This window comes from Oryzias latipes, chromosome 7, assembly GCF_002234675.1.
Source record: "Oryzias latipes chromosome 7, ASM223467v1".
Classification (NCBI taxonomy): domain Eukaryota; kingdom Metazoa; phylum Chordata; class Actinopteri; order Beloniformes; family Adrianichthyidae; genus Oryzias; species Oryzias latipes.
Window position 1 is genome coordinate 16,339,222 of NC_019865.2, and position 13,375 is coordinate 16,352,596.

General features: G+C 39.1%; 1 protein-coding gene across 6 annotated transcripts in view; it reads left to right on the plus strand.

The window, feature by feature from the left end:
- The window catches only part of LOC101166717 (glutamate receptor-interacting protein 2), a 33,921-nt gene that overhangs the window by 14,758 nt on the left and 5,788 nt on the right, over nucleotides 1-13,375 (plus strand). For 5 of the 6 annotated variants that reach the window (XM_020704734.2, XM_020704730.2, XM_020704731.2 and 2 more), the window contains exons 8-20: nucleotides 1,972-2,119; nucleotides 2,199-2,368; nucleotides 4,514-4,639; nucleotides 4,840-5,001; nucleotides 5,349-5,535; nucleotides 8,818-8,963; nucleotides 9,050-9,130; nucleotides 9,428-9,491; nucleotides 9,855-10,000; nucleotides 10,752-10,896; nucleotides 11,121-11,260; nucleotides 11,654-11,836; nucleotides 11,921-12,080. In XM_020704734.2, the coding sequence (XP_020560393.1) occupies nucleotides 1,972-2,119; nucleotides 2,199-2,368; nucleotides 4,514-4,639; nucleotides 4,840-5,001; nucleotides 5,349-5,535; nucleotides 8,818-8,963; nucleotides 9,050-9,130; nucleotides 9,428-9,491; nucleotides 9,855-10,000; nucleotides 10,752-10,896; nucleotides 11,121-11,260; nucleotides 11,654-11,836; nucleotides 11,921-12,080 (1,858 nt within the window). The remainder of the gene's footprint in view (nucleotides 1-1,971; nucleotides 2,120-2,198; nucleotides 2,369-4,513; nucleotides 4,640-4,839; nucleotides 5,002-5,348; nucleotides 5,536-8,817; nucleotides 8,964-9,049; nucleotides 9,131-9,427; nucleotides 9,492-9,854; nucleotides 10,001-10,751; nucleotides 10,897-11,120; nucleotides 11,261-11,653; nucleotides 11,837-11,920; nucleotides 12,081-13,375) is intronic. The other variant, XM_020704732.2, reaches the window with a different exon arrangement.

The window sequence follows — 13,375 nt, forward strand, 5'->3', positions numbered from 1 at the left end:
ACTAAAAATAAAAGCATGCGTCAGCACGTCTGTGCTGGCAAGAGAGAGGAATGGGCGGACTCTGGCAACATTTGTAAGATGATAAAATCCTGTCGTAAACACACTTTTAATCTGTTGAATAAAATTTAGCTCAGTCAAAAGTACGCCCAGGTTTCTCACACAGTGAGGTGGTTTAAAATTCTGAAGTTGTGGTAAGATCATCTCTCTCTTGTTTTCAGGACAGATGATTAAAACTTCTGTTTTGTCCTGGTTTAGCTGTGAGAAGTTTTCTGCCATCCATGACTTTATATCTAATTGACAATTTAAAAGAGTTGGTTCAAGGTTAATCGATAGATACAGCGATGTAAAGCTGTGTATCATCAGCATAGCTGTGAAAGTCAACACAGTGTCTCCTGATGACATCGCCAAGAGACAATATGCAAGTTAAAAAGTATAGGACCTAAAATCGAACCTTGGGGAACTCCACAACTTATTTCATGGATTCTTGAAGAGCATGTATCCATACTTATATAAAAGTGTTGATCTGTAAGATATGTATAAAACCATTTAAGAACATTTTTAGAGAGACCCACTAGATTCCTAAGTCTGACTAATAAAATATGGTGAGGTATTGTATCAATGCACTAAAATGCAGCAGCACCAGAGGAGAACGTTTCTGTGAGTCTAAATTTATTCTAAGATCATTAACGATCTTTCAAAGGACCATCTGTACTGTGGTTTGTCCTAGATTGATATATTTCTAAAGGTTTTTGGGCATTTAAAAACTCATGTAGTTGAGTAGTGACACTTTTCTCTATAATTTTACTTAAAAATGGTAATTTGGATACAGGTCTATAGTCATCCAGAGTATTTGGATCTAAACGATTCTTCTTCAGAAGGGGTCTCACCACTGATGTTTTACAGGCAGAAGGGAAGACCCCCATCTGAAGAGAGCATGTTGCTATATTTAAAAGCTCTGACTCAAAGAATCCATACAATGTTTTAAAAAGTGAAGTGGGAATTTGATCGAAAAAGGCAGGTTGTGGTGTTTACTTGGGATACAGCTCGACTAAGCAACTGTGTATCAACCAGGACAAAACTCCCCTCTGTTAAAAGAGTATGGCACAGGTGAGATCTTATAGCATTGATTTTCCCCATGAAGTGGTCTGCGAAGTCTTCCCATGCAGCATTTGATGATAACATGAAGGACTTGTTTAAATCTTTATTCATTAAAATATCAATTGTTTTAAAAATAAATTTTGGATTGTTCTGATTTTCTGAAATTCTGTTTGAAAATTAGAAAGTTCTGGCCCGTTTAACTGAGTTATTTTGATCTGTTCTTTGAAAATTTCTTTATGAATTGTTATTTTTGTCTTCCTGTGTCGCCTCTCTAACCTCCTGCAGTTCTGTTTCAGACACCTAATGCCATCTGTCTTTAATGGTGTTTTAGAAGTGGTTCTTGACAGTCTCCTTTTGATTGGAGCCACTGCATCTATGGAGGACTGTAGTCTGTTAATAAAATTATCCACAATATGATCACAGGATGCAGGTAAATTCTGAGCAGGAGTTTGTTTGCAAATATCATCGAAACTTGCAGCCACTTTAGGAGTTGTATACCGCTTCCTCTCAGTTCTCACTGAGGCGTTCTTCTGGATTTCAATGGTGACATCAAAAAACACACAATAATGGTCTTATATAGTCAGGTCAAAAACAGAGGACACTCCGGCGGACAGGCCGGACTGAAACCCATTATAAAATGAGCGTTAGAAGAAAAACTGACTTCTTTGGAAAAAAAATTTAACCAAAAGTAAAAACTTTTGCAACTGAGAATAGTGAGACCAGATGAAGCAGTTTGAGTTCTTCTTTATAACTGTTTTTGGTGTGATCTAAGACTGTTAAAGGGGGCATTGGTGGCTTTTGGCTGTGTTCTGTAACGCTGTTGACCTCCATCATCATTACAACATGTGTGTACATGTGTGTTGTCTCCTTCAGAAGCAGTGCAGCAGGCCTCAGGCCCTCTGCTGGTGGAAATAGTGAAGGGTTCCTCAGCCAGCCTGGGCATCAGCCTCACTACAGCGACATACAAGAACAAACAAGTTATTGTTATTGACAAGATAAAGCCGGCCAGCGTGGTTGAAAGGTGAAGCAAACTTTTTTTATATTTGTGATTCTGGGCAGAGTCCATCCTGACAGAGCAGGTCTCTGTGTGTTGTGGTCAGGTGTGGAGCGCTGCATGTGGGGGACATCCTCCTTTGTATAGACGGGACGGGCACAGAACACTGTTCCCTGATGGAAGCAACACAGTTACTTGCCAATACCTCTGAAGCTGTCAAACTCGAGATCCTTCCTGCCCATCAGAGCAGACTTCCCATTAGAGCACAAGAAGCAGGTAAGCCCTGTAGGTTTTGAATTTAAAAAGTGGTGTTTTTTTAAAAGAAAGAAATAAAGTTTTCAGATCAGAAGGGGAAAAAAATAAATACATTTATGATTTTTGGGGACTTTTTTTCCCTGCAAACCTTTAAGAGGTGATCTAGTATTTTTTGTATGTCTTGTTATAATACCAAGATGAATTTATTATTGATGCCAGCCAAGGGTCAGCTCTTTGGAGTTTCAATGTTCAATCTGACCCTAAAATGAACTTTGTAAAAAAACATGGCTGCTGTGTTGACTCTTTGCCACCAGAGAAAAAAAGGATGGAGGCCACGCTGCTTTGAAATGTTCATGCAGCAGCAGCTCTTTGCTCCTAAACATTTATTTTGATGCCAAACTCATGGATGATGATGTATGCAAAAAGGATCAGCTGTTCATTCCTATATTGATGCAATAAAATATCACTTCTCTGTCATTTTTTAAAGAATGTAAACCTTAGAATAAAATTGGGTGTTTTTTTTTTATTATTTATATTTAGAATTAATACATTGAGTGTGAAATGGAACAGGAGAGAGCAAAGAAAAACTTAGAAAGAAAATTAGATATTACCGGGTGTAAATCTCCTTAAAAATCAAAACAGTCAGGGATTACAACGTCAGATTATTGACGGTTTTAATTTCGTATCAGTGTGTGTTTTCTTTATGGAAATGTTCTCACCATATGTATTGTGTCTGCTGCATGCTTTTCCTTTACCTATGACTATAAAGAGCATTGCTGCCTCCCAGCTGCCTTTCTCTGTGCACTCCAAATCCTCGTTGGTGTGTTCGCCGCGTTCACGCCACCCCGTCGGCATCCATCCCTCCGGCTTTGAACACAGGCTCAGTCTCTTATGCATACAAACAAGCTACACACATATGGACCCCCCCCCCCCCCCCCCCAAACTCTGTCAGAGATCATGTTCTAACCACTTTCGTAGACTTATTTCTGGGTCAGCAGCTGCAGGAGCACTTTGATGGAAGCTCGGGATGAATCATAACATCAAAAAAGGAAATTAAATCAAGTTGACTCCAAGCTATTTGGAATATTTTCTTTATTTCCTTTGGTTGTTTTTGCCCATTCATGTTCAATTTAGTGCCTTTTGAAAGTGATCAGTGATTTTTTTTTATTCAAAGAAAACAAAAGTCTGTGTCTGATTATAAATTAAAATGTGTCTAATCTGCTCTGGGAATTTCAACAAAATAATCTAAAAGAAGAAGTTGATAGAAGATGGAAGGGGCAGAATAACTTTAAATGCTAACTGTCTGCTTTTGGGGTCAGAATTTCTGCTGCAGGTTTTCAGAGCACATATGGTTGGTTTTAAACATATTCCTTGACTGTGGCAAACATTCCAGATTAAGAGTGTTTTTGGATTTAACTATCCTAAAGATCTGTTTAAAGTAATTAAATAATTTTAATTACACTACAAGAATTCATGTAGTATTTAGTAAAAACTAAACAGTTGCATAAATCTGAAAAAAGTTATATTAGTCAGTTCAAAAACATCTTTACAATTGTGGTTTATTATTTCAATGTGTTTGTGACTTAGTTATTTTTTTAACTTGAACAACAATCTCTAAGTTTTAATGTTTTTTTTAATTTTCATTTAAATTTTATTTTGAAAGGATACATCAGCACAGGCAGTTGGATACAAAGACTGCATTGAAACCAATTAAGCTTTCAGCTGCACCCAATCAAGGACAAACCACAGGCCTCCCAGCAGTCTCTATCATGACTGATAATCTGCTTACCCCCACAGTTTTTGCCCCTATTGGCTCTTTTGAAAATGAAATGATAAAAATGGCTTTTAATTTGCGGTCGATTTTTTGGAGGCTTGCTAGTAAAAGTAAGATTTCTTTCTTGTTCATTTCCTCCACCGTTCTGTGTGCCTGACTCCCTCTCAGAAGCACATCAACTCATAGGATGTCATTTAACGTACCATGACAAAGACATTAAATATCTATTACTCCACTCTGAGTCTTCCTCCAGGCACTGGGTGGTGTGGTGCCAACTTAGACACAGAAATCAAACTGTGATTTAATGGATATGGCTCAAAAATTGCCTTGCAGAAAAGTTGTGGAATTTTTTTTCTCCCCCTTTTAACACATTTTCCTCTCTGCTTCTCCAGTAAAAGTGCAAAAAAGCAGCCATCACTGGGACCAAAGCAGCAACTACTGCCATCCCCCACATGCAAGCCACAGCAAGACATGGAGCAGCCCAAGCCACCCACACAACCAGCAGGACCACTGCAAATGTAAGTTATCACTTGTGACAGCGCTGCTGCTGGCGAGACACCAGAGCAGAAGCCTTTTAATCAGCACGCTTGCTCTATCAAAAGGTTTACACTAATGCTCGTCACCAAATTTATCTCAGACGTCGCGTGCTGCTCTTCAGTTAATGTCTCTTGCTCTCCCAGTTCCATCCCTCTGAAATGGATGTCTGTCTTCCTCTTAGCTCTGGCGGGTGGTGGTTTCTCCCCTTCCTCCACAGCCACCTCAGGCTTCAGCAGCCAGGGTAGTAACACACTGCCCTGCCCCATCCCTCCAATCACGCCCACCAGCCCTCGCAGCTCCACTGGCAAGAGGAGGAACAGGAAGAAGGACCACAAAAGCTCATGTACGATAAAACCTCTTCCTGTCAGTTCAAATTACTGAGCAGGCTGTCTTAAACCGGTTTAAATTTATAACAGTCCTGCAGGAATCTTACTTTGGATAGTAGATGATTAGATCTTCCGATCATGCTTCCAGTTACTGGGTTTTCTATGAGCCATACTTTGTTTTCAAATTTAACAAATTGCTGACATAAACGCAGCCATGACTCATTCCTGTGTCAGGGGGCAAAAAACATTCTCCCCTTGCTTCACTACATTTCCTTAAACCTCCATGGTAATCACTTCCTCCATCTGCCTTTTCTCCATCTATATCTAATGTGTCGCCTTCTCTCTCCCCCTGATTTGTACTCAGTATCGTTGGCGTCCAGTTCGGTTGGGCCAGGCGGTCAGATCTATCATGTGGAAACAAGTGAGGTGGTCCTGAAGGGGGATCCGCTCACAGGTTTTGGGCTCCAGCTGCAGGGGGGAGTCTTTGCCACAGAAACGCTCTCCGCTCCCCCGGTCATCCGTTTCATTGAACCCGACAGTCCAGCCGAGAGGTAACACAATGACATCTAACAAGCAAACCGAAACGATGCAGGGGTGGAACCTCGTGGTGCCACTTTGATCATTTAGCTCTGCAACAAAGCAGGAAGCAGACAAAGAAAACATTGTATATTTAATCACCTTCAACACTGCAGTGGGTAATACATTTTATCACTGGGAACATAATGTATTCATTGTTTGCTGAAAGTATTTCATCTTTTATCTACTGTGACTCCAAGTGCAAATCAGTCAACGCAAAAACATTTTATTTATTTATTTATTTATTTATTTATTTATTTATTTATTTATTTATTTATTTATTTATTTATTTATTTATTTATTTATTTTTTTACTTGTCCTGTCCAACAGCTAGGCAGACAGATGAGAGCTGAGGGCCTCTTGTGTTGGACATATTTTACTTTAACAAGAGGGGTTATTAATCTTCAGACAAACCAAAGGTATGTCTGAATACCTTTGGTTTGAATAACGCAATAATAACGCAAAAACATTTTAAAGATTACAATGCAATTAAAAAAACAAAACCAATAATAAAACACATTTTAGAAACTAGAGTAAAATTCTTGCAATGAAAACATAAAATAAATTTATAAAAATTGGAAAACAAAATGAAACACGAGCCGTAAAAGCTAAGTACTATGCGACATCATTGGATGATGATGTTTGTTCATCATTTTAACTTAAAGTTATTTGACATAAAGTGATACTGGATGTCATCATCCAATCAGTGATATCCCATAATACCTACCTTTTCCAGTTTCTTAGTGTGTTTGGGTTTTTCAACATTTTATTTTGATTTCTGGGAGTTCATGTTGTTTTCCAAAATGTTTTCTGGAATTTAGTTTTGCTTTTTTTAACTGTAATGGGTTTTTTTTCCCGTTTTTTTTTTCTTATTTGTTTTGGTTTTTCAATTGCCATTGTGATCTTTAAAATATGTTTGCGTTAAGTGATTTGTTGATGTAATTTGCACTTCAGGGTCCACCGTACTTATCAAAGAAGGAAAAGAAAGTTTTGGTTTATGTTTTTTTCTCTTTAATAAATCACAAAGTATTGAAGTTGCATATGAATGAATTAAGTCTGTGCTATCTCATCGTAAAAATAGTGTTTAAAAAAAACACTTTTAGAAGAGCTTTATGCCTGGCAAGGAAAATGTGGAAGAATGACTTGTGATTAAAAGCCAATAAAAAGCAGATCTACCTCAGGGCCTGTTCTTTGTTATTAACCTCTGTGTCACAGCTGTGCTGCTGGCAGATTTCTTTAGGGACAGCATTATCGGTCAGTAAGGCCACCATTTGTCTGTAACACTTTGGACATTCTGAAATTTGAGTTACTCTTCTGATTAGAATCTTGAATGGGCTCGGCTGCCACTGCAGTAGCACAAGTGTGTTCTAAAAATAACTGTAAGCTGTTGATGCATCTGCATGCGTTTGCTTCCGCTGGTTATGACTAAAGTACGGATTCACACGTGTGTGAATTCATGTTGTCCTGCAAGATTAATGGTGTGTGTGTGTGCCAGCAGAGCAGGGCGTTTCCCCCGGGTCCTCGTGCATTATTAGGTTAGCAGCAGTTTAGACAGGAGTGACTCAAGTACATCAGCGGGCTGTGATGTTGGTGCCTCAGTCCCCACACAAGGTTAATGAGCTGCTTTTGTCACTGAGTTAATATCACTTGACAGTGCCTCAGTGTTTGTGTAGATGATTAGAAAGCTGCAAAAAAAAGTGGGATTTGCATAAGCAGGCGCCCGCGTTTCTCTAATTATGAAGCATGAATGAGAATTCTCAAGATTGAAGCTTTTTCCATGTTTGAGCAGCACTGCCTCACTGATCAGATTCCACTGGTGGAATTCTGAGACTAATACACTTTTGCTAAGGTCAAAGAAGATGATAAAGTTGTTAGTCGTTACAAAAAACAAAATGTGGCACAACTGTCATTCTCTATTTAACCTATTGGCACTTGAATGTATTTCCAGCTATGGAAAATAAAATTAATTTGTGCTTGGGCTTTTTAATGTAAATGAAGGTAATTTCGGAGTCAAAGCGGACTGATGATGCATTTTTGTATCAAAGGTCTAAAAAACATATTTGTTGCATACTTATTTGAGCTGTTGAGAGCATCCATTGACAGTTTTTACATCATAAATCCAAATTTTCTAAATCTTTGTTTTATGGTTAAAGATACCCCCCAAAAATCAATGTCTTGCTGATGTGTTATGACCAATGTGCTGAACGGTTGTTTTTATGTTAAATTAAAAAAATAGATGATTTTTAGTCCATTTTTTTGTTTCGTTAAGTCTCTGAAATATTTGACAAATTGCGCAACATGCTTCTTAAAATGTGCTTGTTTTGTTGATGTAATATTATTTAAAAAGTCAGAACACTGCAATAACTGGATCTAAAGAAGGTAAAAAAGACCCATGTTTCTGGAAAAATTGTCTTATTTTCTGTCTGTTTGGATGGAGTGAGGAAAGATATACTTATCAATACAATATGAAAATACATTTTGTTCAAAGTGACTAGAATTTAATAGATAAAATAAGAATTCTTGGGAAGATCATTGTTCTAGCCCCAATGGCTGATTTTTTTTTCTTTTTTCTTTTTGTTAATTCAAAGAAAAAATTTCAAATTTACCAAAGATTTTGTCTTTTTTTAGGCAGCTTGTTTTTTTTAGTAAAGTAGCCAATACATTGCTGTAAAAACGGTATCTGATGCTGTATCTTTTATGTAACCATTGAGCGATCCAAGGCACTTTAATGGTGGGAGTGGGGTCATCTGGACCCCCCCAAGACAGTACGCTGAAACTTTTTTCTTCAATGATTTGTGATCACTGGCATCCATGAAATCCTCTTCACCTTTAACCACCTTTGTCATGGTAGGGATAACACGTAAATGAAAGGGTGGGGTCATCTGGACCCCATAAGATAGCAGAAGGGATAACGTGACTTGTATTGAATGGGGCTATTAGAATAAAAAAAATATATATACATATAATTAAAATCAAAAGCTATTTAAATGCAGAGATTCAAATCTACATAAGTCATATTAGCTCATTATTGAGCCAGACTGCAGTTTGATCAAAACACATGAAGCATTTGAAAAAGGCTATTATTCAGATACTATATATTTTTTTTAAATAGAGAAAAATCCAAGTGGTATCATTGTTAGGAATGTTGAATCCCCCCCCCCCCCCCCCCAATTTAAAAAACAAACAAACTATCTTCTTTTTCACAAAACGTAATTCCCACATGTGTGATTTAATCTCCCGTTTGTTTCTGTGTGAAGATCTGGTCTGCTACAGGTAGGAGACAGAGTGTTGTCCATTAATGGCATCCTGACTGAAGACGGTACTTTGGAAGAAGCTCATCAGCTCCTCAGAGACTCTGCTCTGTCTAATAAGGTCACAGTGGAGGTGGAGTTTGATGTTGCAGGTATCGCCAAAAAGAGATCCTTTCTGATCTAGATTTTACTGTCATCCTGCTTTCAACTGTTACCTTTGGGCCTAAATCTGATTTAGAGTCGGTGGTTCCGAGCAGCGGCACCTTCCACGTTAAACTTCCCAAACGGAGAGGAGTGGAGCTGGGCATCACCATCAGCTGTAAGTCCAAACATCTCCAGCAGGGGGCGGTGTTGCTTGATGATGCTGCTGCTGTAAATTTCCTTGCAATCTGTTTGGTGATGCGTTAAACACTGGCTTGTAAAAACATGAAGGCCCATAGCTCATTACCTCTAAATAATGCTGGTCTGTACCAACATTCATCAATAATCTTTCTGCTCCAGCTCCTTCTGGAACAATGATGTTTACAGGAGATTGAGCAGGATAGGTGAAACGTTAGAGATGAAGGGTTTTTATCGTGCTTTTGTAAGCAAAACTCATTTTGTTTTCTTGTGACAGCGAGTAAGAAACCTGGCAAACCTCTCATCATCTCTGAGATCAAAAAGGGAAGCATAGCACACAGGTGAGTGTCGACGCGGTCAATAAATCAATACACAGTATTTTCCATGCATCAAAATGGATCTAAATTCTCTGAAGGCACCTAATATTTTTCAATGTTTTATGGTGGTTCCACTCATCATTTCCAGAGAAGAAAGCAGGTCTGCGATGTAACAATAGCCTAATAGGATTGAGCTATCAAAAGTAGATCAGTAGGGCAACTATATTTCAGAAGGGCTCAGTGTTGATAAGGTTTAAGGAAAGGTTACGGTCACCCCTATCAATCCCACTGAGAGGTAGGGCTAATAGGATTCTAATGATGAGTCAGGAGAAGCAGCTCTCAACTCCCAGTTCATAGTTGTGATCCTTTTGCTGTTGTGTCTGGTAGAACAGGCACTCTGGAGCCTGGAGACAGACTGCTGGCCATCGACTCTGTGCGTCTGGAGAACTGCACCATAGATGATGCCATGCATGTCCTGCAGCAGGCCGAAGACATGGTCAAACTGAGGATCCAGAAGGATGAGGACAACATCGGTACACACAACCACAGTAAAAACCAGAGAGGGAAAAAATAAGGAAAATTTTCTACAAAACAAAGATTCTTTTTGGAGTTCAGATTCTGACCAATCAAACTCTGGCTGAACTGAGGCCTCTCACTGTTTTAGACATCATAATGTTCATCCTCACGTGCTTACTTGGTGCACAACCAATTTTGATTTTTAATCTTTTTGTTGCTGTTCTACACTTGATAATATAAGTGGCTGCTTGAAAATTTGTTGGTCTGCTAAAATATGCATTTATGGTTAAATGTTGCTTTGGTTTTTTATGAATGTAATAAGTCTATCAGTGGATTTATGACAAGTAATTGAAATGATACAAATTTAAGGCACCTCCCATTAGTCGTTGAATCAACCTTTTGATGTTGAGCATGGAGACCATCTTAATCCTGTTTTATGGAGATCTTCTGCACAAGTTTTAAGTTTTATGTTTGAAGTTTTTGTTTGCTACATTTCAGATGCCTTTCTTGATTTATGAAAGAAAGTAGTGTTTGTCTAGAAAGAGCTCGCCTGTATGAGGGCTGAGCTGTTTATTTAAGATTCAGAGAATAGATGTTTTTCTGGAAATTCCCTACTTTAACTCTAAGGTTGTGTAGAAAATCCCCTGTTTGGATCAGTGTGTTTTACAGCTTTTTTTCCCCTTGTTTTGTCTTTGTTACATGTTTTAAATGTTCCCCTTTTTTCTTTTTTTTTAAGACAATGCCGTCTGTCTTTTCTATGTGCGGCAGATGAGCTGGAGATGTCGGGTTCAATCATTTACACCGTTGAGCTGAAGAGATATAACGGACCTCTGGGGATCACAATTTCTGGCACTGAGGAACCTTTTGACCCAATTGTCATTTCTGGCCTCACTAGGAAAGGTCTGGCTGAGAGGTGAGAGAAATTAAAGTTGTGTTAGAAGATGACAAATTGAACCTAACAAAAAAAAAAATCAACAACAATGTAAACAATAACTGTCTGGTCTGTTCTACAACAAGCCCACTCTTTGTTTGGGCCTTGATCAGCGCGCTGGCAGACTGACAGTTTTCCAACCCACAAGTTGGTACTGTCTGGTATAGTCTGGTATCTGTCTTCTCTGCTTTTTTTTAACTATGCAGGACTGGGGCCATTCACATAGGGGACAGAGTCCTGGCCATCAATGGGGTCAGCCTGAAAGGAAAGCCGCTGAGTGAGGCCATCCATCTGCTGCAGATGGCTGGAGAGTCCGTCACCCTGAAGATCAAGAAACAGGCTGACCGTAAAAAGTCTTACTCAGACTCCAAACCTGACTTAGGCTACTGTTTTATGGTTGCAAACTGAGACAACAGCAAAAGCAGACCACATTACAAAGGATTTTTTCAAATGCGTTTTAATTTTAGTTTTTAAAAATGTCACTAATATTTGGACCTAAGATGCATTTTTTTTATTTTCAGCCTGTATTTTGTCTTCAATGCAAACTTTTATTTTGTGATTTCCTGATTTTATTTGAAGCGTAATATTTGGAAACTCTAAAAATCCAGACATGGACGAATTGTGTTGGAACAAATGGGGTGGCAGTTTATAACTTTTACATAAAACTGTGCTGCTTTTTGTTTTGTAAATCCTCAAAGTGCATTTCTACCTTACTGTGTGTCACCTGGTTTTTCCTCAGCGACTGAAAGACGGCATCCTCCAGAGAGAGAAGCTGGGTTTTTAAGTGACCTGGACGATGACTTGACAGACTCTCAAAAAAACAGTAAATTCTCAGAGATTTACTCCGCCACTGTGCCCAGTATTGACTCTGCCATGAGTTCCTGGGATAGCTCAGGGTTTGATGCAGGCTACATTAGCCAAGGTGAGGTCCACTGCAGGAAAACTGAGTCTTCTGAAGTCATGGTAGAAATTTACTTTCTTATTATTATTTTCTTTTTAATTTTAGGGACGTATCTACACAAAACTTCAGATTTATTGCTGAATCCGCCTGAGTGGAGGCGCCCAACGCTCAGGAAGCCCACTAGTTCCAGCTCTGCTGGCTTAGTCCACCGCACAACCCTTTACGATGGAAGATTCACTGAAGACGAATGGGACAAGATACCTGGGTGAGTGCTCGAAGTGTGTTCCAAAGCAGTGTCAAGCAGGCCTTTTTCTGGGTCAAATTTGGCTCAACCATTCATCCACCTGAAGTCTGATCATGCACGTTTGCAAAAGTTTTCGTTTCGTAGGGCTCACCGTTGTAATCTTTCAGATTCTGCATTAAAAAAAAAGTTCTGTTCTGATAAAAAAGTTTATCCGACAGAATCAAAGCTTTTTCACGAGTTAAACTGCCAGTATTTAATCAATCAATCAAACTTTATTTGTAAAATAGCACTTCTCATGCAAGTGCACAGCTTGAAGCGCTTTAACATTAAAAACAGAAAACACACAATATTACAGTGAAAAACCCAACCCACCCTTCACCCTTCCCACTCCCCTCCATTAAAACATATGACCCATGGCCCCCACGTACAAAGAATAATGACTATGTAACTGTAAATAAATGTAACTGTAAATAAATAAACAAGCAAATAAGGCTTGGCTCTGCTGTGAGGAAACAGTATACAGGAATCTTTTCATACCAGTAGCCAGCCTGGCCATGGGAGCATCGCCACAGCGCCCACCCAGACTGGGACAACAACGGGGTCCACTTCACAGCCGTGAAGCTGCAAAGTTAGACTCCAGCCGCCCCAGCAAGGGCGAGAAACACGGCAACAACCACCGCCCAAGCTGGCGAGCCGTGGAAGAAATGATCCCCACAAGAAACACTGGGTCTAAAATCATAAGATACTAAAATTAAAGACATAATATGTATGTATCCCTTGTGCTATCCTAGGCACTTTAACATTGGGAGTTGGGTCATCTAGACCCACTAGACAGTGCATGGTCCATGGATTACATGAAATCTTTCCACCTTTATCCACCTTTGTCATGGTAGGGAGAACACGTCAAAGTAAGGGTGGGGTCATAGATAGCACAAGGGTTAAAAACATAAAATTGAAAATAAGATGCATAAAATGAAATTAAATGCATAAAATAGCATATACTAAAACTAATAGAATAAATTAGCTGTTAAAATCAACTAAAAGCAAAATTAAAAAGGTGGGTCTTGAGCCTCTTCTTAAAAACCTCTACAGTCTCTGCAGCCCTGAGGTTCTCAGGCAGGCCGTTCCACAGGCGAGGACCGTGATGGCAGAACGAAGCCTCACCATAAGTTTTGGTCCTCACCTTAGGAACAACTAAGAGGCCAGCACCGGAGGACCTCAGTTAAAGTAAGTTCTTTAGTGTGTGTGTATTTAGACCTGCTTGTTGGAACACACTTCCAGTTCCTTCTGCCTCGTCCTGATACTTGCATTTTTCT